At 41.5% G+C, this 25,089-nt stretch overlaps 2 protein-coding genes across 3 annotated transcripts in view; one reads left to right on the top strand and one right to left on the bottom strand.

Moving 5' to 3' along the window:
- LOC115589959 (uncharacterized) overlaps positions 1-18,650 on the top strand; it is a 37,989-nt gene extending 19,339 nt beyond the window's left edge. Inside the window, exons 4-9 of one of the 2 annotated variants that reach the window (XM_030431156.1) lie at positions 114-467; positions 1,687-1,803; positions 2,684-3,010; positions 15,507-15,833; positions 16,409-16,732; positions 17,100-18,650. In XM_030431156.1, the coding sequence (XP_030287016.1) occupies positions 114-467; positions 1,687-1,803; positions 2,684-3,010; positions 15,507-15,833; positions 16,409-16,732; positions 17,100-17,191 (1,541 nt within the window). In that variant the 3' untranslated portion in view covers positions 17,192-18,650. The remainder of the gene's footprint in view (positions 1-113; positions 468-1,686; positions 1,804-2,683; positions 3,011-15,506; positions 15,834-16,408; positions 16,733-17,099) is intronic. The other variant, XM_030431157.1, reaches the window with a different exon arrangement.
- LOC115590052 (zinc finger protein 239-like) overlaps positions 1-25,089 on the bottom strand; it is a 285,383-nt gene that overhangs the window by 127,784 nt on the left and 132,510 nt on the right. The window lies entirely within an intron of this gene.

The raw sequence follows: 25,089 nt of genomic DNA, 5'->3' as shown, positions 1-25,089 counted from the left end.
TTGAGCTTTAGCAGCACAGTTTACAGGCTGCACACACTGCAGAGGACCACATTCACTCATGACATGAAATAAGGCTGCTGTCATTGACCCTCTCTGTCTGTGTGACCTCACAGTTTCCCAGCATGCCTCAGCTGTGGAGGTGGATGACTGGGACCCGTTTGTCCTGCTGCCCTGTGACTTTCCCACTGATGGACTGGACAAGCCCTCAGTGGTGTGGAGCCGCTACGATCTCAATCCTTCAACTGTCCACCAGCGTCAGCAGGAAGGTGACGAACTTAAAGACCAAAACCAGCTTTACAGCGGCCGAACATCCATGAAGACTGACGCTCTGAGAACTGGAGACCTCAGCCTCAATCTGACAAAACTCCAACTCTCTGACAGCGGCTCCTACACCTGCACCGTCAGAGGATTCAGAATGGGGATAAAGAAAGAACTGAGAGTGACAGACGTACATCTGCAGGTCAAAGGTCAGCAACTAACCCTAAAACCTCCTGTAGATACAGATCAGAGGTCAGAGGTCAGCAACTAACAATAAAACCTCCTGTAGATACAGATCAGAGGTCAAAGGTCAGCAACTAACCCTAAAACCTCCTGTAGATACAGATCAGAGGTCAGAGGTCAGCAACTAACCCTAAAACCTCCTGTAGATACAGATCAGAAGTCAGAGGTCAGCAACTAACCCTAAAACCTCCTGTAGATACAGATCAGAGGTCAGAGGTCAGCAACTAACCTAAAACCTCCTGTAGATACAGATCAGAAGTCAGAGGTCAGCAACTAACCCTAAAACCTCCTGTAGATACAGATCAGAGGTCAGAGGTCAGCAACTAACCCTAAAACCTCCTGTAGATACAGATCAGAGGTCAGAGGTCAGCAACTAACCCTAAAACCTCCTGTAGATACAGATCAGAAGTCAGAGGTCAGCAACTAACAATAAAACCTCCTGTAGATACAGATCAGAGGTCAGAGGTCAGCAACTAACCCTAAAACCTCCTGTAGATACAGATCAGAAGTCAGAGGTCAGCAACTAACCCTAAAACCTCCTGTAGATACAGATCAGAGGTCAGAGGTCAGCAACTAACCCTAAAACCTCCTGTAGATACAGATCAGAAGTCAGAGGTCAGCAACTAACCCTAAAACCTCCTGTAGATACAGATCAGAGGTCAGAGGTCAGCAACTAACCTAAAACCTCCTGTAGATACAGATCAGAGGTCAGAGGTCAGCAACTAACCCTAAAACCTCCTGTAGATACAGATCAGAGGTCAGAGGTCAGCAACTAACCTAAAACCTCCTGTAGATACAGATCAGAGGTCAGAGGTCAGCAACTAACACTAAAACCTCCTGTAGATACAGATCAGAGGTCAGAGGTCAGCAACTAACCCTAAAACCTCCTGTAGATACAGATCAGAGGTCAGAGGTCAGCAACTAACCCTAAAACCTCCTGTAGATACAGATCAGAGGTCAGAGGTCAGCAACTAACCCTAAAACCTCCTGTAGATACAGATCAGAGGTCAGAGGTCAGCAACTAACCCTAAAACCTCCTGTAGGTACAGATCAGAGGTCAGCAACTAACAATAAAACCTCCTGTAGATACAGATCAGAGGTCAGAGGTCAGCAACTAACCCTAAAACCTCCTGTAGATACAGATCAGAGGTCAGAGGTCAGAGGTCATGTTCTTTATGTTTCTAGTTCCCACAGAACGATTCCCATCCTGGGCCAAAGCTCTCCTGGTTCTCCTGGTTCTCCTGGCTGTTGGACTTCTTGTTAGAGCTCTTTATCAACATTTTAGGCACTATTTCATGTCAGGTATGTCACTACTACTACACTACCCATCATGCACCTGGGCAGCATCTTTACTCTGGTAGCTCCCTGACTGTTGAGACAGACTGTTAACAGTGAGGTCTGGGATTATAAGAGAGGGATGAGACAGTGAGGTCTGGGATTATAAGAGAAGGATGAGACAGTGAGGTCTGGGATTATAAGAGAACGATGAGACAGTGAGGTCTGGGATTATAAGAGAAGGATGAGACAGTGAGGTCTGTGATTATAAGAGAAGGATGAGACAGTGAGGTCTGGGATTATAAAAGAAAGGATGAGACAGTGAGGTCTGGGATTATGAGAGAAGGATGAGACAGTGAGGTCTGGGATTATAAAAGAAAGGATGAGACAGTGAGGTCTGGGATTATGAGAGAAGGATGAGACAGTGAGGTCTGGGATTATAAGAGCAGGATGAGACAGTGAGGTCTGGGATTATAAAAGAAAGGATGAGACAGTGAGGTCTGGGATTATAAGAGAAGGATGAGACAGTGAGGTCTGGGATTATAAAAGAAAGGATGAGACAGTGAGGTCTGGGATTATAAGAGCAGGATGAGACAGTGAGGTCTGGGACTATAAGAGAAGGATGAGACAGTGAGGTCTGGGATTATAAGAGCAGGATGAGACAGTGAGGTCTGGGATTATGAGAGAAGGATGAGACAGTGTGGTCTGGGACTATAAAAGAAAGGATGAGACAGTGAGGTCTGGGACTATAAGAGAAGGATGAGACAGTGAGGTCTGGGATTATAAGAGCAGGATGAGACAGTGAGGTCTGGGATTATAAGAGCAGGATGAGACAGTGAGGTCATGTTACCATCACAGTTCCTGCTGCTGTCTGTACAGCTGATGTTGTGGTTTGTTGTCCTCTCAGTCTACCAGGTGGAGGTGGATTCAGGGGTGGAGTCTGTCCAGCTGCCCTGCAAAACCATAGTTTGCCTGTTTAAAGGCACTAAAGTGGTGTGGAGGGACGGATACGACAGGAAGCTCCATGTGTATCAGAACGGTTCTGACCGGCCTGAAGAACAGAACAGTGATTACAGAGATCGAACAGAGATGAAGAGAAAACTGCTGGAACCTGGAGACCTCAGTCTGACCCTGAAAGACCCCACATCCAGTGACACAGGCATCTACACCTGCACCGTCTACAACAACAAGGGAGACATCCTGAAGATGACACCTCTGGTGCTGCAGGTCAAAGGTCAGTACTGTAGATACAGGTCAGTACTGTAGATACAGGTCAGAGGTCAGAACTGTAGATACAGGTCAGTACTGTAGATACAGGTCAGTACTGTAGATACAGGTCAGAGGTCAGAGGTCAGACTGACATCAATCAGCTGATTGATTTCCAATCAGAGTTGACAGTATTGATCTGAATGTGATGATTTTATTTGATCCAGAAGAAAATTAAAGGAACGAGCTGAAAGAAACAACAAGTATTTTAATCACTTTAGAACAAAGAAATGCAGCTTTAATAGTTTGTATCAGTTATTCCTTCTCCTGTCTGCTTTGTTCACTCTTTTCTGTTTCACACCTTGTTTCTCTGCTATGGGAGACATAAGAACAGGCAGCTTGAATATAAATGCAGCAAGGGCTGATGGGAAAAGGGCGTCTCTTTTCAAGCTGTGTTCTCTCAACAAGCTGGATGTTATTTTGGTACAGAGACACACAGTACTGCTGATAACCAGACTGACTGGAGGACAGAGTGGACTGCTGAAACCTTCTTCAGTCACAAACCAGTAACAGTTGTGGGGCTGGACTTGTTGTTTCCACAAACTTTCTTCCTCAGTCTGTAGAAAGTGAAGAAGTTATTAAAGGCCGTCTGTTAAAAGTGAGAGCAGTGTGTGAAGACGTAAAGATGGTGTTTATTAATATTGATGCTCCGGCTGTGGGAGTGGAGAGAGTGGTGTTTCTCCATGTTTTAAATGAAGTGATTGATAAATGTAATAATGAGGAATATGTATTTATGGGTGGAGGTTGTAACAGTACTGAGGACAGCAGGTCAGACAGGAACCATGCAGAGCCTCACGCTGCCTCTCACACTCGTCTGCTTCACCTCATGGAGGCTCAGGAGTTGTGTGATGTGTGGAGAGACAAAACACCTGGACACACCTGAACATAACTCACTGTCTGTGGCCAGGCTGGATGGCTTTATTGTTTTTAAACAGCATTTTAATGTGTTTAACAGTTGTGTTATCACAGCCTTACTGGAGGATAAAAACTGCAAAGAAACACCAAAGTATGAATCTCAGTTTGTGTCTTTACAACAGTGGTGGGATTTTAGAAAAGTCCAAATAAGACAACTCTGTCAGCAGAACACTCAGAATGTCACAGAGACCTGATGAGTTCAGTAAAAGCTCTGGAGTCTGAAGGAGGAACTCTGAGACCAGCTGAGGGGTCAAACTGGGACTGATTACCAGGGTCCAGTGGGTGGAGGGGCCTCGAAAGACCTGAAATAAAAATGTTTTTATATTATTTATTTCTTTAAAGTAATTAGTGTCATAAGTAACTTAAAATATGCAGAATACATCAGATGAGAGACTTTACTCTGTGTAAAAAGTAGTGAAGGTTGTCTGAGGCCCCTCCCACCCCTCACAATCAGGGCTGCAGCCAGGATTTTTGAAATACGGAGGTCAACATTCAGCAGACAACCTCTTCATCTCTCTCTCTCTCCTGTCTCATCCTCTGTTTTTAAATGAAAAGTCTAAGTGTACTACTGAGTCATGATTACTATAATCTGAGATAATATTTTAATGCCATGTTTAGTCACATTATAACTTATCTATCCAAACATCTAAATGATATTATTGATGGATAATTCATACTGTGACTGAACATGGCCTTAAAATATTCTGATTCATTGCATGTCCTTCATTTTGTTCGCCTCAGCTACATTTACAGTAGGTTACAGGTTAGCATCTCTATCTGTTGGCTATCTGTTACATCTGTCGGCTCGTTCACTATTTTTCTCATTTCATTCTCTGAGCTTAGTATGGTTCTCACCAAGAAAAAATCTTTTGACTGAATGTTTTTCGAGCTGTAGCCAAGTCATAATCCCAATTTGTGAAACATGTACCTTTTTTTTACTTGACACGTGCTAAAAAAACAAGATAAGATTTACATTCTCACCACACACCATGTTCTCTAATGCAGACATCAAGTTTACATATTTGACCAACAGTGTTTTACAGGAGGATGATCTGAACAGCTGTTCTATTCACACTTAAAATGTTTTTTGTCTTTTCAATGTAATTTTCAATCTATGAAATCAAACTGTGCCTCTTTTTTTTTGCCCAAGCTTCTCTCAAGTTTTACTCTTACAATTAATCAACCATCTACAGAATTTATCAGTACGCTATTTTTCTACTTCTTCTCATCATCATTATTATTAATTATTATTATTATAATTATTACTGTTATTGATATTATTGTTAAGGTGAGCCTAACATACAAATACATCATACAAACAGCAACTTTTGCTTTCTTGTCAGTCTGATGGCGAGTTATCACCTTTCTGTCATCACTAACATGCTGTTAGTAATCAAAGAAGCTCTGAGGCTTTACATTTGTTCTATATGTTATAATACAAGATTTCAGCATTGAGCTACAATCAGGCTACATCCATGATTTTGTACAGTCAAACTAACCAAAACTTCTTATTGATTATTATAAAGTTTCAGGGCGTTCCTGTAACCATGGTAACTGACGGTGCCAGAGGGGAGGGACGCTGAATGAAGCCGTTTACACAGATACACTGCAGACAAAGTCCAGATTATAGTTGTTATTTCACACATGTAGCACACAACAGGAGACTCTCCGTGTCAGACGAGTTCTCACGTGTTGACTAAACTCAAAAACTAATTGGTAACGTAGCAGCGCGACGAGTCCTTGCTAGCTAAGCAGCTAAACGTTAGCGTCGCTCTGTGTTTAGATCCCGCCCTGTGTGGGTCACTGCACTGTCATTGGTCAGGCAGCACACGCTGTTAAAGGGATAGTTGGTGTTTTTTGAAGTGGGGTCATATAAAGTACATATCTATAGTGGATCTGTTTCCTGCCGTAATCATGTTCAAGTGTACGTTGTATAGAGAAAATTCACACCGCTTTACATCGCTGTCAGACCGCGCTTTCTTTTGGCACTACATTTTCTCAACCGCAGAACCCCCGTATCCCTACGCATTAGCGCTAATGCGGAAGGATACCGAGAGTTAAGTTTGTTTTTATCTAAAGTAAACCTCTCGTCCAGCAGCTGGGCCTCACGCTGTATGTTGCTGCTCACAGATCAGCTGTTGCCCAGTTGCACTAATGCGTAGGGATACGGAGGTTCTGTGGTTGAGAAAATGTAGTGCCAGGGAAAACACGGTCTGACGGCGATGTAAAGCGGTGTGAATTCTCTGTATACAGCGTACACTTGAAGTGATGTAGATGTTTTCAGGTGAGCCTTGTTTCAGGTGGTTAATGTCTCTTTTTCTCTGGACCCGTTCACTGCAGTACAAAGCTGAGCGTCTGGGCTGGAGCGGCTCTCTGCTGCTCCAAACTGAGGCTGCGCTGATCGCTGATTACGGCAGGAAACAGATCCACTGTAGATATGTCCTTTATATGACCCCACTTCAAAAAACACAAACTATCCCTTTAATGATACTAATGATACTCCGATCTTCATCTATCTCATAAGTTGTCTCTGTGAAGTTTGAATGACAGATATCCATCGTAGCGACGGAGAACTTTGTTCCATGTACATGATAACTGGGATTGATGCAGCCTCTTACCACTACGTTGCATCTTTGCAAATACTGAAGGCAGTCAGACAGCATGAATCTAGTTTCTCAGTTTGAGCAGCAGCAGGTTCCTCATCCTCATCTCATCCTCATTAAGTGCTGACTCAAAGTTATTATTACAAGTAATCAGAAGATGAAATCACAACAACCATACAGCCTCATATCTGTATTTATTCAGCCCAAATCCAAAGCCAGCAGCTGTGAGTCTGCAGCTGTGGAGATAAATCAGAGCTGCAGGACAACAAGGAGACAGTGAGCAGTAACCAAGTAACTGTCATGTTGTTCTTTTCACTAATATGGGAATGACAGTCAAATATAGCATTAAAATGCAGTTTTTTTGTCGAATTTTTTTGGACTTTATTGACAGTACAGCTGAAGAGGGTGACAGGAAACGGAGGTAGAGAGAGGGGGAGTGACATGCAGCAAAGGGACCCAGGCTGGGAGTCGAACCCGGGTTCAGCTGCAGAGTCTCAGCACATGCAGGGTTCGTACGGGTGCTTGAATTTCAGTGTTGTATTTTCAAGGTCTGAAAAGTGCTTGGATTTTAGTTTAGGTGCTTGAAAGTGCTTGACATTATAACTCTGTTTCTGTCACAAAATTGAGATCAGATTTGATAGTTTGCTTATTACAAGGAGAAATAAAATCAGTAAGAGAACCGTATGTGGAGATGTTTCCTCCTGGACTCCGCTGAGCGTCTCTGCGACCCGCCGGTGTTGAGGCAGAGACGTTCTACTATTGTAGAGACAGATCACTCTGATCATTTTGAATGGGGAAATCTGCGACGCCAAAGATGGCGCATATCCCGCCCCTTTCACCAACAGCCAATCACCTGCGTTGTCACAGCCGAACCGGGAAAATTATAGCCCAATCATGTTGTTTCACCAGCGCATGCGCACAAGTAGTTTTTACGACAGCGAGAGCGTCTCTGGTAGAGTCATTAACGGCACCGGAGTAGTGTCCGAAAGTCCGTTTTTCTTTCTGCCGTTGAGCTCACTATATAGTGCACTATGTTGGACTCACTATGTAGTGAATGCGGAGTAGGGAATGAGTGGGTGATTTCGGACACAGCCCCAGAGCACAGCAGCCGGCACAGATTCAGCCGTACGATGGACGTCGGTGTCGTAAATCCGCGCGCATGCGCAGTGGAGTTCTCCCTGTAGGAAAAGAGCGTTTTAAACATAATTTCTACGGTAAAGTCGATGTTTTTTGGTTTTTATGTGTATCTTATTTCACTGGCGAGCATGTCTGTATGTTTTTTCCGTCCTGCTATCACGTTAAAGGGTGGATTTGACCATGCCTCCATTCATTTAGATAGGGGTCTGGTCTCTTTGGGCTTTTCGAGGCGTCGCCAAGATGGCCGCCGAGTGGCATGACTTGGAGAAGGGTCTAGCTGCAGCCGCAGCCAAGCCAGAGCCGCTCCAAACCACGCCCATTACAAAACACGCCCATACAACACTACGGTGGCTGTGGAGGCCCTGAGCACTTAGAAAGCAAACACAAAGGAAACAAAGCAATAACCAGATCATTTTTAACAACTTTAACGGTTGATTCACAACATTAAATGCTTTTCAATGCAAACAATTTGCTTGAAACTATAAATATATACAAAAATAGAAAGTTAAGTAATAAAAAAAATAAAAGATTGGGATAAAAGATTAATCTGATAAAAGATTAGATAGGCCTGCTAAATCTGGTGCATGCATCTTTTCATTTTTTATATAAGTGACTAATGTATGTGCACAAGGTTATTTTAAACTCAATAAAATTAAATATTTACAATAATAATAATAATAATTAGTAGTAGTCATTTCGATTAAAATAGGTTGTTTCCACCAGCCGTTTTTCTAAGAGCCACACTGTCACAGAGCTTGGCCTACTACATCAGATGCCATAATTATCACTCTAAGGTGATGATTTCTTCTGGGTTAACAGAAAAGACTGCTGGCCCTTTGACACAAATAAAATGTATTTATGTATTTATAAATATGACCATACACAGGTCTTTAAAATATGTACCTCAAAACACAAAAGTTGAGACAAATGAATTAGCCAGCAACAACTTTTATTGGCAATAAAATAAAACATTATCATTTCACAGACTATTTTTTAATTCATCCTACATACATTCTAAAGCGTCTTTAAAAACTCCTCAGAGTCCAGAGCTCTTCTGAGTTTTTCAGCATATTTTTCTAGTTGCTGTAGAGCCTCCTTGCTCATGTTGTTTGTCATGTAATGAGCCAACAGCCGTTTTTCACTGATGAGACAAAATGGAAGAAAATAGCGATTAGTAAAAGGAAATTAACACGGAAAGGCTGTCATAAACAATGTAAAAAACAATACTTATAGGTATTAGCACTCTCCTTATGTATGTAGCATACCTCAAGTCATACTGCAGTCCACATTTATACACTTCTGTGGCTCTGTCAATGGAAAATGCATGGACAGCTGAAAGGGCGTGGACTGTTGCCTGTGTCATGAGGTGAACAAAAGGACATCTTTCATTTAGACATTTAAGTTGTCTGTCATGTTGCAGTTAACAAGATATTAACCATAAGTTAAAGACTGACAATAATAACAATTATACAAAACATGTTAATATAATAAATAAAAAAGTTTCATAATTTACCTCTGGCAGAAGCACATCCATAACAAATTCCACGTGATTGTGACATCTGGTTGTCTGTGCTTCAACCAGGCTTGTCAAGAAGCCCAGCACTCTGTCCAGCTGCTCATCCTCCACAAAGAAAATGATCACCCTGCACTTTGATGTTGCCCAGGAGGATGCAACTTTTCATGCGATGACCGCCTGTTAATATATATATTTCTTAGGAGAATGCTCAAAATAAATGTACGAACACTAGGCTAACAGAAAATGTTTCACTTAAATCATTCATTTAACATATTTGGACCAAAATTAGTTACACTATGTGACTTCAATTTCATTTTCAAACTCACTTCAAGATGTTGCAGTAGACCGTTATCCTGAGTGATGAACGTTACATGAAGGTCACTAGTGACTCTTCTATGGTGTTCAGCTTGCTGAGCCCTTTCCTAAAATCTGATCAAACAGCATTCAGATGTTAAACCTAATTATTCTGGTTAAGTATATTAAATAAGATTTGTTGTTTGTTGATCCTTTGCATGTCCTCACCACAAGCCTGTGGAAAGATGCGTCTTCACTCAGGATCCCAACGTCTCTGGTTGTGGTGACCACATCATGTTAGTCCATGCTGTCATTATAGTCCTCAAGTCATCAAGACACACAAAGTCATGACTTAGTGCACAGCTGTGAACACTGGATATGTTGTTCTCTTGGGTTAATCTTCACTCACATTAACATGCTCTCTGGGTGGAAAGCTGTAAGGCCTCTTGCTGTACATGTGGTCGATGTCCTGTGGACTCTGAAGAAAGCAAACCATAATTGTGTCAGTTTGATTTATGGGGATCCTGGTAGGATTGACATTTGCACTTAAAATTATCGCAGGTTAGGTTTATTGACAAAATGTACAAACTTTCTGCTTTTTACAATAAACAAATCAAACATGAACAATTTAAATGGATTCAAGAATAAATCTGTCATTTTTGCAATAAATGTATTTGTATGTCACTTTCTGACATGCACTTAAACGTCACCGTTAATAAATCTCTAGCCAGTACAGTTATTTGAAGTGATATAAAACATGACCCTATTTTTTAATGTTTTTGTGTGTCAAAATAACACATTGATATGTTGAGTTAAATGACAATATTCTGCGTCTACGTGCCGTGTTCCCTCAATACTTCTGTTATCATCCCCTCAGTCATTAATCTGATTTTCATAACATAAAAGACGACACAAAATGGGTTTGCTTACGCACATTTTCAGTGTATCGGTTTGACGAAATGTGTTTTTTTTACAAATAGAGTCGGGTGTCTTTGAAAAACAGTCAATAATGCTCTTTCTGCCTGGCAAAAGACGTCTCAAACATTAAATTAAACGTCAACATCTTCCCAAAATGTAAACGACCTAACCTGAAACGGCATCTCCATCTTGTCTGCCTACAGGCGCTGCTGACAACTGCGGTTGGCGAACGTACGGTTAAAATGACATTAAGTGTTCAATGTTTACACCTCCTAACCGGGAACTTAGAAATAATATAAATGCGTCTCACCTGAACTGGCATTGCCGTCTTGTCTTGGCTGCATTTTCCTTCTTCTTCTTCTTCTTCTTCTATGACTGCTTGCATTTGCTGCTGTGAGTTTAATCGTCCTTCCCGGCCACCGTAGCAACACGTAGGCGTAGTTTGTAGAGGCGTGGTTTGTATGGGGCGTGGTTTGTAGTGGCTTCGGGGGTCGCAGTGGCTGCAGTTGGGTATTATTGATGACTTGCCTAGAAGGACTTTGGTTGAGGTCAGTCGTTTTCTGGCACAACACATGTTTGTGTGTGACCCCGCCCCCTTCGAAGAGAGACAGCAGGAGATGACAACATGCAGGGAGGCTGCTGTGTTAACGAGCGTAGGCTTGAAAATGATAACTACAAACTATGGTTAAGATAAGGACCGAATCAAAGAGTGGCGTCATGCAAAGTCTAGAAAAACGATTTGCAGATGTGTGCAATGGGAGAGTCTGCGCTCTAAAGTCACATGACATGTAAGTTAACTAAAGACTTTGAGTAACTAAGGCCAACACTGCACGTTAACACTTTGTTTATGCTAACCACTAACGTTTGCTTAATTAGCGTTTTACAGACTAAATTATATAAAATGTAGGGTTGTCAAAGTTAACATGTTAACTACAGACTGCAGAAGAAACGTACGCGTTAACGCATGTGATTAATATATTAATATGGAAACCATAATACGTTAAAGAATAATTAATCACGTTACGTGACTTGTTAGGTTAGTGCTTGATTGTCTGTATGCAGTCTGTGGCCTGTGTGTCGTCACACATGCAGCCTGGTAGCAGTAGAGAAGGATGGCTGAGGAGAAGGAGTGGAAGTGTGAAAAGGGAATGTTCACTTTTCTCCACTTCTCATTACTTACTTCTAATAAAGTAAATTAGATGGAAGCCAAGACTTCCTACAGATAGGTGACACAGTTTGACAGTGTTGGGCAAGTTACTCCAAACATGTAATGCATTATTTATTTAGTACTTGTTACTGTCATTTCAGTAACTTTATTACATTATAATATTAGCCTACTGTATTTGAATTGTAAGGCATTAATTTTAAGTTATTTTCACCCAAATTCACAACCACCAACACTGAAAACAACAGTTTTTGAAAGGGCCGGTTGTGCTGAACATGAATTTCAGTGTTAAAATTGAAACATTTGGGGTGCACTACCTGTTTCAGTCCCATGAGAAGATTTACACTGAAAAATCAATATGTGTCAAATCTTTTTGTATGTCAACACCTTGATTTCTATTAATATAAGAGAAAGCTGATTGCACCATACATTTTCTAAAAGCTTGTGTCCTCTAGATGTGATTAAACATGCATGATGCATGGACACGTCCCACATTCCTCTATATATCAGGGACAGTACAGATTCCTATAATGCATCTACATTGTATTGAACCTTTTTGAAACACACACATTGATTTTCAATGTAGCCTAAATCTGTTCAACGAGCAGAAACTGGTCATTCATCCCAGATGTTTGATGTTAACACTCAAATTCAGTTTGGGCAGACCTTTCAAAAACAGTTGGTTTCGTGTGTGTGTGTGTGTGTGTTTGGGGGGAGCCTACATTGTAAGGCCCTTTAGCTAATGTTTATTGTGTTTAACAGAAGTTTTTGTATGTTTTATCTGGATACAAACTGATGTAACACAGACTGACATTATGTCGCTATATTTATATTACAGTCAGTAGCCCAACAGCACTAACCTGTTGAGGCAATAATAGCTTACCTTGTCATTGCTCGCCTGGACGGGGATCTTGCTCACAGTTTTTCTAAAAGACGGAGAATCCACTGTTGAAAGTGGCAGCATGTCTTTGACAACATACTCTGCCACAGTCTCCTCACTTCTCGAGGTTCAAGCTTCGCAGAACGGGAGAAAGTTTTTGCTGTTTAGTTTTTTCTCCGCTCTCATCCTCACTTTGCTTTCTTTTGGTTACTAGCTTAATGTTAGTGTGACACCGCTCTAGATGTTTCGTTAAATTACTTAAAAATTGCTATTTCACGAGGTAGAGAGATCTTGTGCATTTAGATTAAGATTACTTTAATGATCCCAGACTGGGAAATTATTTAAATTTATTTAAATGAATTTATTTAACTATAATGTTCTTCACATCCTTGTCTCTGATGAACTGAAAATAATTAGCGTATGTCCATCATGGAACGTCGAGTCCAACTTGTCTGCTGCTGCAGTCGTCTTCTCCTCAATCAGTAGTTCTCTAGCACTAACAGGAAGTAAACGTTTGCGCAGATTTTTTATCCCCTGCTAATCTCGCGGTGTTGACAAATTTGTATAAAAACAACACACCACTTAATTTTGTGTTTAAAATGCACTGTAACGTGCGTTACTGAGATTTGTACTGAGTAAAATATTACCTTTTTTTTGTTTTTGTAATTCCTTACATTACTGTGTTACAGCAAAAAGTAATGCATTACAGTAATTGCATTACTTTTGTAACGTGTTACACCCGACACTGCATTCTGAAACATAAAAATGTATGTTAGAAAAGTAAATGACAGGGTGCTCTCAGTCTCTCTTTGTCTTGGTGCAAGGGTGCCTGAAGAACACCAAGTGGCTTCCCTTTTTTTTGGATAAAACTTTGTGTTCACCTTTAATTTCTAAACTTTTTGCTGTTATGAAACATAATTTTAGATGTTTTCAGCATAATACAATGTACAAAATTGTGATAAAAATTGAAAAAAAAATAAGTATGAACATATATATATATTCCTGTAGATATGTATTTTACCCCAGCGATAAGGTGCTGAAAAAATGTGAAAATGACCCTTAAAAGTGCTTGAAAAGTGCTTGAATGTGACCTTTAAAAATGTGTACGAACCCTGCACATGGGAAGCGAGCTCTACCAACTGAGCTAAGCGGCGCCCTAAAATGCAGTTTTATATAAAACAGCATCACATGTTTTCTCCGGCCTGAACAAGGGCCCAATTAGATTTCTGTTCATGGGGCCCTAAATCCCTGGCAGCACCCTGCCTAGCTGAGACCAGCAGAGACCAGAACCAGACTGAGACACTGAAGTTAAAAAGTCTCTTTTAGCTTCCTGCTGGGTGTCTCAGCTCAGGGGGTTCTGGTCCGGTCCAGCTTCCAGACTGTAGCCCAGATGGATGTTCCATCACACTTGTTCTTTGGTCTGGAGCGTAAGAATGGACAGAAGAGGTTCATTCACAGTTTAAGGTCTGACACTGGGCAGCTGCTGACTGATCACACTGCAATCCACAAACATGCTGTCAACTTTTCCAGTGAGCTGTTTGAATGTGAGCACAGAGAGCAGCAGGCAGCGTCTCTCAGCTTCTACACTGGTCTTCCTCAGGCTGAGCAGCAGAGTCATGTAGAGCTGGAAGCAGCTCTCTCCTCTGATGAGCTCTATGCTGCTCTGCAGAGCATCAGAGTGGGAAAGCTCCAGGAAGAGACGTCTACCTGTTGACTGTTAAAGTTTGTTGGTCACAAAGTGAAGCTGTCAGTGTTGGTGGAGTGGAGAAGAAGCTCAGTGTGTCTGGAGGGTTGATCTGGAAGACGGGGGCTGAAATACTGAGGAGTGTTTTTAGGTGATCCTTCATTTGTTCTTCATAACTGGGAGAATGTTAAAGGTCGTCTAGCGAGGTGGAAGTGGATTCAAACAAAAATGTCCTACAGAGGTCGAGTTCTCATCACCAACAATTTAGTATGGTCCACTTTATGACATCAGCTGTCATGTGTTGTGTTTGTCTCTGTCATTAACTCTGATGTGAGTCCTGTCTGTCCATGTTGTCTCATCCTGAGACTGTTTCTCATTGTTTCATGGAGTGTTGTCCACTGCTGCCTCTGTTTGTCATGTTGGAACATGTTTTCAGACTATTTGGGGAGTTTGTTTGAAGCAGAAGTTCATTCTGGGCTACAGGTCCTCTCAGAGAAATAAAGACAAATGGCAGCTTCTTAATTTCATTGTGTGGAGGACAAAGATGTTGGTGTATCTGAGCAGAAGAAACAGAACAGAGACAGCTGTGGATGATGATGCTGTTTTACTGTTTGTAAAAATGTTGAAACTGGTTTAAAACTAGATTTTAATGATTACAGAATGATGAAAGATGTGTAAAGTGTTCCAGTGTGTGGTGTTATAAACATGTGTTCTGTTGTGTTGTTGATGACCAGCTGTTCTTTGGACGTGACTGACATGATTTAGATTCTGTGAATCTTCATTTATTGACCGTGTTGTTTTTTGATTGACTGACATCAATCAGCTGATTGATTTCCAATCAGAGTTGACAGTATTGATCTGAATGTGATGTTTTTATTTGATCCAGAAGAAAGTTGAAGGAACGAGCTGAAAGAAACAACAAATCTTTTCATCACTGAGAACAAAGAAATGCAGCTTTAATAGTTTGTATCAGTTATTGATTGATGATCAGTTCTCAGCTGATTCAACAAATCTTCACTTCCTGTTGAAGAAGTTGATCAAAGAAAATGTTAAATTTGACGTCCAGAAATGTGAAAGTGACAAAGAGAAGCAACAAACAGCAGTTGAACACTGAGATGAGACATTACTGTGAAGACCACAGGGACAAAACATCACAACACCATCAGGACTCTGATCATGTCCAACACCTTGAAAACCTGGTTTTACTTCCTGTGTTTCTGTCCCCTGTTACCTGCTGCTCTCATCTGGTTCTGTCCCTCAGCTTTCTCTACTACTTTGTAATCAGTCAATAAAGTTATTCAAAACTGCTGCTGCTGTCTGTACAGCTGATGTTGTGCTTTGTTTCCTCTCAGTCTGTCAGGTGGAGGTGGAGGAGGGGGAGGAGTCTGTCCAGCTGCCCTTCAGAACTACACCTGACCTGCCTGAGGACTCTAAGGTGGTGTGGGTGGATGAAGAAAACAAGAAGGTCCATGTGTATCAGAACGGTTCTGATCAGCCTGAAGAACAGCACAGTGATTACAAAGGCCGAACAGAGATGAAGAAAGACCTGCTGAAGACTGGAGACCTCAGTCTGACCCTGAAATACCCCACAGACAGATACAGTAACACCTACACCTGCACCGTCTACAACAGGAAGGGAAACATCCTGATGAAGAAAGAGTTGGTGCTGAAGATCAAAGGTCAGTACTGTAGATACAGGTCAGAGGTCAGACAGACATCAATCAGCTGATTGATTTCCAATCAGAGTTGACAGTATTGATCTGAATGTGATGTTTTTATTTGAGCCAGAAGAAAGTTGAAGGAACGAGCTGAAAGAAACAACAAATCTTTTCATCACTGAGAACAAAGAAATGCAGCTTTAATAGTTTGTATCAGTTATTGATTGATGATCAGTTCTCAGCTGATTCAACAAATCTTCACTTCCTGTTGAAGAAGTTGATCAAAGAAAATGTTAAATTTGACGTCCAGAAATGTGAAAGTGACAAAGAGAAGCAACAAACAGCAGTTGATCACTGAGATGAGACATTACTGTGAAGACCACAGGGACAAAACATCACAACACCATCAGGACTCTGATCATGTCCAACACCTTGAAAACCTGGTTTTACTTCCTGTGTTTCTGTCCCCTGTTACCTGCTGCTCTCATCTGGTTCTGTCCTTCAGCTTTCTCTACTACTTTGTAATCAGTCAATAAGGTTATTCAAAACTGCTGCTGCTGTCTGTACAGCTGATGTTGTGCTTTGTTTCCTCTCAGTCTGTCAGGTGGAGGTGAAGGAGGGGGAGGAGTCTGTCCAGCTGCCCTTCAAAACTACACCTGACCTGCCTGAGGACTCTACAGTGATGTGGAGACGCTCATACAGGACAGTCCACCTGTATGAGAACAGATCTGACCAGCCTGAGAAACAGCACCAGGATTACAAATACCGAACAGAGCTGAAGGAAGACCTGCTGAAGACTGGAGACCTCAGTCTGACCCTGAAATACCCCAAAGAGACAGATACAGGAAGATACAGGTGTGAAGTCATCAACGAGGACGGAGACGTCCTGAAAGAGAAAACAGTAGAGCTGAAAGTCAAAGGTCAGTATGAAGATACAGAACAGAGGTCCGTCTCTGGTTGGCTGCTTGTCTCTGATTGGCTGTTTGTCTCTGGTTGGCTGCTTGTCTCTGGTTGGCTGTTTGTCTCTGGTTGGTTGCTTGTCTCTGGTTGGCTGCTTGTCTCTGGTTGGCTGCTTGTCTCTGGTTGGCTGCTTGTCTCTGATTGGCTGTTTGTCTCTGGTTGGCTGCTCGTCTCTGGTTGGCTGCTCGTCTCTGATTGGCTGCTCGTCTCTGGTTGGCTGCTTGTCTCTGATTGGCTGCTTGTCTCTGATTGGCTGCTCGTCTCTGGTTGGCTGCTTGTCTCTGGTTGGCTGCTTCTCTGTCTAACTGTCCTCTGTCTCCTCTGCAGGGAGAACTCAGATCAAAGATGAAACGGAGGACATCAGGAACAGAAGCAGCTCCACTGAGCTGACTCCTCTAAAGCTTCATGAATCTGTTTGATCGATCTGTTGATCAATCTTTGATTATTGATCTGATGTGACTTTGGATCAGAGACTAAATGGAGGTGAAGGAGCTGATGGAGGACGGATGAAGACAGAAGGACGCTTCATCAGCTTCTTCTTCACTCTGACTCTCACACACATTCTACACACTCACTATTGATGACTATTGATCAGTGATGTCAGAGTGATGTCATATGTTGGTTTAGATTCTTTGAACTCTGACAGTAAAGTGTAAATACAACCTCAGATGTAGAGACAGCAGGTCTCCACTCTGTGACAGCAGCATGAAAATGGATCTAAAGCTGTGAGAATGATTCATGAGGAAAGATGTGCCTCACAATTATAACAACAGGAGTCGGATTCGTCTTTCTTAGATATAAGTCCCAGAATTATGTTTTTCATCCTATAAAACAGAATCCAGACTAAAGAACAAAACAATAGGCCAGAGTTCAGACTGTTTTACTGTCTGCTGACCGCCTTCCTGTACAAATATTGAAATTGTCTCGAGTCTACAGCTCAGATTGTTGAACCACCAACTCTGTGTGAACACCTGTTGAACTTGTATCCTGGAGTGTGTCATCAGCAACATACAAGAAGATTCTTCAGATTCTTCCCCTAACCCTAATTTCTTACAGAATATGTGTTCAGAAACACGTTGATGAATCATTTTAGTAAAAGACAAAGGTTCCAAAAGCAGCAACATGTTGTACTGGCTTGAAATCAGACAGCCCACGAGACGCATCGGTCCAATCAGGTGCAGCCAGTAAGTTCCTGTGTTGTTGTTGGGGGTGGAGCCTGTGTTTGTTTTCGCTTCAAAAACTGCCCCTGTGGACACGTACCATCAGGATGGGAGGCGTGGCCTCCTGCCTTAAGTGTGTGACCAGGGAGACCAGTTTGTAAAAACCACAACTCCAAATTGACACGCTGTGTTAATATAATGCAACTATCCACAAACAGTTTCTGACTTATATTCATATTGTGTTTTTGTAATGTTACACTCATTCTGAATTCGATCACAGCAGCATGTTTCTAACAAGTTGGTGCTGGGGCAAGAAAAGACTTGGACAGTTGTGTAATGTTATAAAACTTCTGGAAGGTTTGTAACCCAGCAGCTGTGATGGTCCTGCTGCATGTTAGAGCCCATGGCATGATGGGTAACACAGAGGTGAAGGCACCATGACTGAGTGTCATCAGAGAAAATGTGGTGCTCCTCAGTGTTGAACTTGCCCCAGGACCAACTGTAGAGGAACATGTTGCAAACATCACATTCAGACTGAATTTATATTCATAAATAAATAAAGTGTGTCTGCTTGATCATTAAACTTGTTTTTTGATTGAATATATGTTGACATGCTGATTCACAGGTTTGGTATAATTAAGGAAATGATGTTTAGAACAGGAAGTTACTGTTATCTATTAATCTGTTGCTTTTTGATAAAGTTCACAGCTGTATGGTTTCTATGGCGTGATTTTAGTGCCAATAATCTGCGCGCATAAAGACCACTCTCTACGCACTCGCTGTCTCCCTCTTGTCGTGGAAATTCTCCTTTGAGTAGAGAGTGCTAAATCTCCGAAGAATTTCAGATCTCAGCGTATGAATCAGATGTCATTTAATACACGCAGCGTGGAGAGAAGGCAAAAGCATTCTCTGACAAACTCTAAATTGTTACCCCTTAAGTACAGAACAGAGAGGAGGTTACCTTCATTTACAAACAGTCATAAAACATCTTCTTTACAGATAAAGGACTCTTTGATATTTTGATGTGTCCTGTCTTCCCAGGACAGTGACCCTTTGATCTAACAGAGGGGACAGTAAATGTCATCTTATCTAAACTTGTGTATCTTTCCTTGTGGGGATGTGCCCCCTTCTGTGGCTCATGTGACACCTCAGGCAGTGTGACAGTCTCTCTCTCTCCTTCCTGTCCTTACAGTACATTTGATAAACCAAAGGAATTCTATGTAAATTTCTCACATTCCTCCCTTTTGACACAAAAGTGTCAACACAACATTTTGAGAAATTACATTGAAAGTTTTCAAAAATAGGAAAAGAAAAGTTTTTAAAACGCTACAAAATGTTTACAGCTATCAGTTTCTACTGTGAATAACAAAAACAAAAACAAAATACAAACACACAAACGAATTCATTCAAACCATTAGTATTAAAGAACAGAATTATATCAACTCATCATTTGAATCATATGGGTTTCCTGGAGCCCATTCCATCCAAGAGTTCATCAGCATCAAAAACCCATGGCTTCCACTCATTTTCTTTCTCAAAACAGTTCGCTTCTTCTCCTGATCACTTGCTCTGTGTCAAGTTTTAGTTTTATGTCCTTTCAGGATTGTTTGATCCTGCATTGGTTCTTCTGTGTCTTCTTCTGCTCTTGCAACCAGTCCATTTTTACCCTTCTGTAAGAGATGGGGTGTCTGAGTATCAATATGGATGATTTTAGTGTGTTTGATGACTGCAGGTGAATCAGTTGGTGGTTTTAAATTTTTTCTCCGTTGAAAAACAGGATAGGATAATGGCCATTGTGTTGACCAAAAACAAGGATGAGAACCACAGTCATACTCGTCCAATGGCGTCCTCTCTCAGCACTCTGCAGGTTAGGTCGTTGTCCTTCCTTCAGTGGCATGGCTTCGGAAAAGGCTTGCACTACGATCCATGTATGCAGGTGTCCCTCTCAGCTATCCGGACAGCAGTGGGCAGGTGTGGTCCTGTCCACCGTGGTTGACTCCAGTGCTTCCTCCTCAGGTTCTTTTAACACTGTCCAGTCTTCAGGCTGGTTATTGTGGAGTTTGCACCATAGTAGGCTCCAGAAGGACTGCTTTCACCTATAGAAGATTATCTTCAAAAAACATGGTTAAATGCACAACACTATCTTAAAACTATCAGCATCCAATTTGGTGAGGGTTAACCTGTTTTGAGGAAACGGGGTGTTAATTATTTTCAAAGGACAGCCAGTGATTATCTCGTAAGGAGACAGTCTAGTCATCTTATGTGACATATCTGTTTCTGCTATCAATTTAGTCAATTTTGTTTTTAAGGTCTGGTTAGCGTGTGCCACTGCACCTCCACTAGCTAACACAATGTGATTTTTAGGTTTATGTGCAGGTTTTTTGAGATGTTTTGAATAAAAAAAATTATTTACTTTTATTTATTATTTTGTATTTTTACTCATTATTATTATTATTATTATTATTATTATTATTAATAATAATAATTATTTGTAAGTGTGACTCATTATTAATTGTTTATTTCTTATTCACTTATTTATTTATTTATTTAGGGGAGAAATCTACAGGCAATTATTTCCCTCAGCAATTATTTAGCGATTTAGATCGCTGTTACATATTTACGTGGAAATCATTCAATCCCTTTTGACAAAATGTTTTCACAATAATGTAATAATATTTATACCTACTACATGGAGTGAGTTGAATAAAATCCATTATTTAATGCTCAAAAAAGATCTTAATGTTTCATTGTATATTGTATATATGCTCAGATTGTCTACTTTATTACCATACTATTTTATTGTATATTTTATCTAATTTCATTTTATAGTGTATTTTACTGTTTTATTCACCCCTTATCTTAGCACTTGTTTCCACTCATGCTGTATTTATATTTTACTTTACACGGAGTATCTGAAAACAACAACCTTTATTTATTTATTTATTTATTTATTTATTTATTTTTAAATACAGTATTCTGATTTAGATTCTGATGAGCTGTCTTAGCAGCTTCATTTCCCAGTGACACTGGGTCATTAGCACTTGTATGAGCTTTATATTTGCATAGGTAGAAGTAATGCAGACAAAAGGTTAATGATTTTGACTTCTAGGAGCATTAGATGTTCCTGTAGAAGTAAGAAATTTTGATTTCCTATAATGTGTGAAATCATGACATATTAAATGCATACTGAGAGTCAGTATGTACAGTGATATTATTCCCGGTCCTAAAAATGGAAAAGAAAAAACAGCTGCCAGAGCAGACAGGTTATTTAGAATATGAGTACGTTCAAACTATATCATAGTTAGTACATATTTCATATGAAACTGTAGTGTTTCTCAACTTCTTAAAGGCATTAATACTCATACTCCGCTTGGGCAGTCATCACCATGCACTTTATTTACTTCTCTCCCGTTCCCAGTATACATCACGTACTCTGACGTCATTACGTTTACACAACGTGAGTTGCCAGACACTACATCCCTCCCCTTCTAGATAATGACTTACATTACAATAACTCATTATACAACCATTAACACTTTTTAACTTGTTGCCAATGGACCAACCTGCAATAACATCTATAACCTTGTAATAATGTTTTTTTTTAAAAAACCATCCTACACTTGTAACAAACTCAATTATAACTTTACTTTGACACGTCCTCGTGTTAAATACACTTGCATAGAAAACATAAATTCCACTTCATTGTGCTGTAACCAAAATAAGTCTGTTAAGGCTAGGGATGTATCCAAACTTATCGATTTTACAAAAAACCTTATTACAACCATAAACTCAATTTCACGGAAACTTCTTCAGTTTACTCAAATATAACTACCAAATATATCAAAAAAGAATCTTCAGTTTATAAAACTTAAACCTTTTCCTTTTTACACAAAATGTATCAAAACAATAATCTTCATTTCAGAGCTCTTACTTTTCCAACATTACTTCAGATACATTTTCTTTTTATGTTATAACAGCCTGAATGGCGAGGGGTAGACTACCCTGCCATTGAGACATGCGCCGGGGATTATTCTGCCCCTTTATGGCACTGTCCGTCTAAGTGACAAAGTGTGTGAGATGAGCCGGCAGCCTCCTGGTTCTTTGAGGTCTACTGTCCTGCTGGGGAGCGTCATCAGGCACTATTTCAGCAGGTCCCGTTACACGATTCGGCTCCATAGTCTCTTGTTCAGGCTCGACCCACAGCTTCACAAATGATACATGACGCATCATCTTCTTGCCATTCTTTTCAATAATGACTGATTGACCTTTCCGATTTATCACTGTATAAGGGTCACGTTCATATGGTGTTGACAATTTGTTTCGCTTCTGCTGCCGTAACAGTACTTTGTCACCCTGTTTCACTGTACTTTCTTTTGCTCTTCTGACTCTGTTTGCATGTACACGTCCCTTCTCCTTCCTCACAGCATCAGCTGTACGAACAGCAGCATCCTGTCTTGAAGGTTGTAGTTGAGATTCTGACAGTTCAGGAAGTTTGGTTCTGATCTGGCGGTTGAATAGTAGCTCGGCCGGACTGCGACCCGTGACACAGTGCGGGGTGCTGCGATAAGCCAGAAGAAAACAATCCAGCTCGGTGCGCCAGTCCTTCCCTTCAGCGTGAGCTGCACGTATGGCCTTACAAAGTGTTCTGTTCTGCCTTTCAACTTCGCCATTTGCCTGAGGCCAGTATGGCGTGACACGGCGATGCATTATCCCATGTTCCTGCAGATATGTTTTGAATTCCTTTGACAGAAATGGAGTGCCGTTATCAGTCACTATGCATTCTGGGAGTCCATGTGTTGCAAATGAGTGTTTCAAACGACTTATGATGTTCACAGAGGTGGGGTTCTGAAGGATATCAACACTCACCCACCTGGAGTAATAGTCAGTCAGTACCAGCAGATGGTGTCCTGATGGAAATGGTCCACACAAGTCCATAGCAAGCATCTGCCATGGTTTTGCTGGGAGCTCTGTCCTAGTGGTAGGAACCTCCTGTGAAGTCGGACTGTTGATTTGGCATGCGTGACATGACCTCACTAGCTCCTCTGCTTCTCGATCAATTCCAGGCCACCACACTTTTGTTCTCAGTCTCTGTTTCGTTTTTACTATTCCTTGATGACCTTCATGTGCCAACATCAGTGTCTGTCGTCTTGCAGCCTGAGGAATTACAATTCTGGAACCTCTCAACACTATTTTCCCCACAGTGGAGAGCTCAGATTTAACTGTCCGATAAACAGGTTCACATTTGCTCCAGTCACCAGTTTTGATACAGCTCTGTAAGGCAACTAGAGTGGGGTCTGCTGCTGACAATTCCTCCATTTGTTGTGGTGTGAAAGCATGTGGCACTGCGTGTTGAGTCACCCAGTAAACGTGGTCCTCCATTGTTCCTTTCTTTACTGGCTGGTTGACTGTTAGGCGTGACAGCGAATCAGCTGCATTCTGTGGGCCTGGCTTATACACGACCTTAAAGCAATAAGGCTGCAGCCGCAAAGCCCATCTTTCAATCCTGGCAGGTGGTTTGGACTTTGGTGAATAGATTGTTTCCAGAGGTTTATGGTCGGTGATCAACACAAAGTCTTTTCCATAGAGAAATACGTGAAATTTCTCACATGCCCACACAATAGCGAGGGCTTCTCTTTCAGTTTGGGAATAGCGACGCTCCACATCAGACAAGGCTCGGCTAGCATAGTAGACAGGCTTGTGTGTTCCATCACCTTGTTTCTGGCTCAGTATCGCTCCTAATCCCACTGGACTAGCATCCACAACCACATGTGTCTCTGCATCTTGTTTGAAATATGCCATTACATGAGAACTGGCCAGCTGTCTCTTTAACTCCACAAATGCCGTTTCCTGCTCTGATCCCCATGTCCATTTACAGGACTGCCTTGTGAGCCTCCTAAGTGGTTCAGATGTTGTGGCTAAATTAGGGATGAATCTGCCACAATAGTTCACAAGTCCCAAAAAACTCCTCACCTCAGCAGCATTGGTTGGCCGACGTGTATTCTCCACCGCCTCGATCTTGGACTGAGCTGCTCCTATTCCATTTTTGGATAACACGTGTCCCATGAATTCCAGTTGTGACATTCGGAATTGGCACTTTTTGCTGTTGACTGTCAGATGCCTCTCTTGCAACCGTTGCATGACTTGGTGCAGCCTCTCATCATGTTGCTGTATGGTTTCTCCTGATACAATGATGTCATCTGATATGTTGTGCACTCCAGGAATGGCTTGTAGTACTTGTCCAATGATGTGTTGATATATCTCGGGTGCAGATGAGATACCAAACATCAGTCTCTTGTAACGCCATAGCCCTGTGTGTGTTACAAAAGTGGTGAGCGACCTGGACTCTGGCTCCAGCTCTATCTGATGGTATCCCCACTTCAGATCAATTTTTGAAAATACTGTGGCTCCTGTCATGTCCTCCAGTATCTCATCTATGACGGGGATGGGGTGCCTTTCTCGCACTATGGCCTCATTCGCTCTGCGCATGTCCACACACAGTCTAGGCTCTTTCTTACCATGTACCACAACCAGAGGTGATACCCATGGTGTTGGTCCGTTTACCCTTTCAATGACATCAGCTTCCTCAAGTTGTTTCAGTTCCTCCTCCACTTGTTTTCTCACACTGAAAGGTATCCTGCGAACAGGCTGTGCAACTGGTCGTACGCTGTCATCCACATGCAGCTTCAGCTGAAAGTCTTTCAGCTTTCCTAAGCCCTGAAAACAGTCTTTGTATTTGTCCTCTATCTCAGCTGTGAAAGCTGTCATATCTTGTGGCTGGACTGTGTTTACATGTTCAATAGGGCCGATGTGTAGAAGTCCCAATTTCTCAGCAGTGTGTCTTCCCAACACACAGATTTGTGCCTCTTTAATCACTTGGATTGTCGCTGTGACTGGTTCTGATGTTTCATTAGCTTTGAATCCAGCAGTGAAAACACCTTTTACACAGAGTGGTGTTGTAGAGCCGAATGGATAGACTCTCTTCACTGGACGCCGTAGCTTGATGTGACCTTTTGACTTCAATTGCTCAAACTTGGATTCTGTCACAATATTACATGAAGCCCCTGAATCTATCAGCATGTCTACTGGTTTGTCATTTATTAATATGGGCAGTGTTCCCTCAGCAGCACACTTATTTACTGTAAACACATGGTCATCTT

The sequence above is a fragment of the Sparus aurata genome, chromosome 10, assembly GCF_900880675.1.
Source record: "Sparus aurata chromosome 10, fSpaAur1.1, whole genome shotgun sequence".
Taxonomy (NCBI): Eukaryota; Metazoa; Chordata; class Actinopteri; order Spariformes; family Sparidae; genus Sparus; species Sparus aurata.
This window is presented reverse-complemented; position numbering and strand designations above follow the sequence as displayed.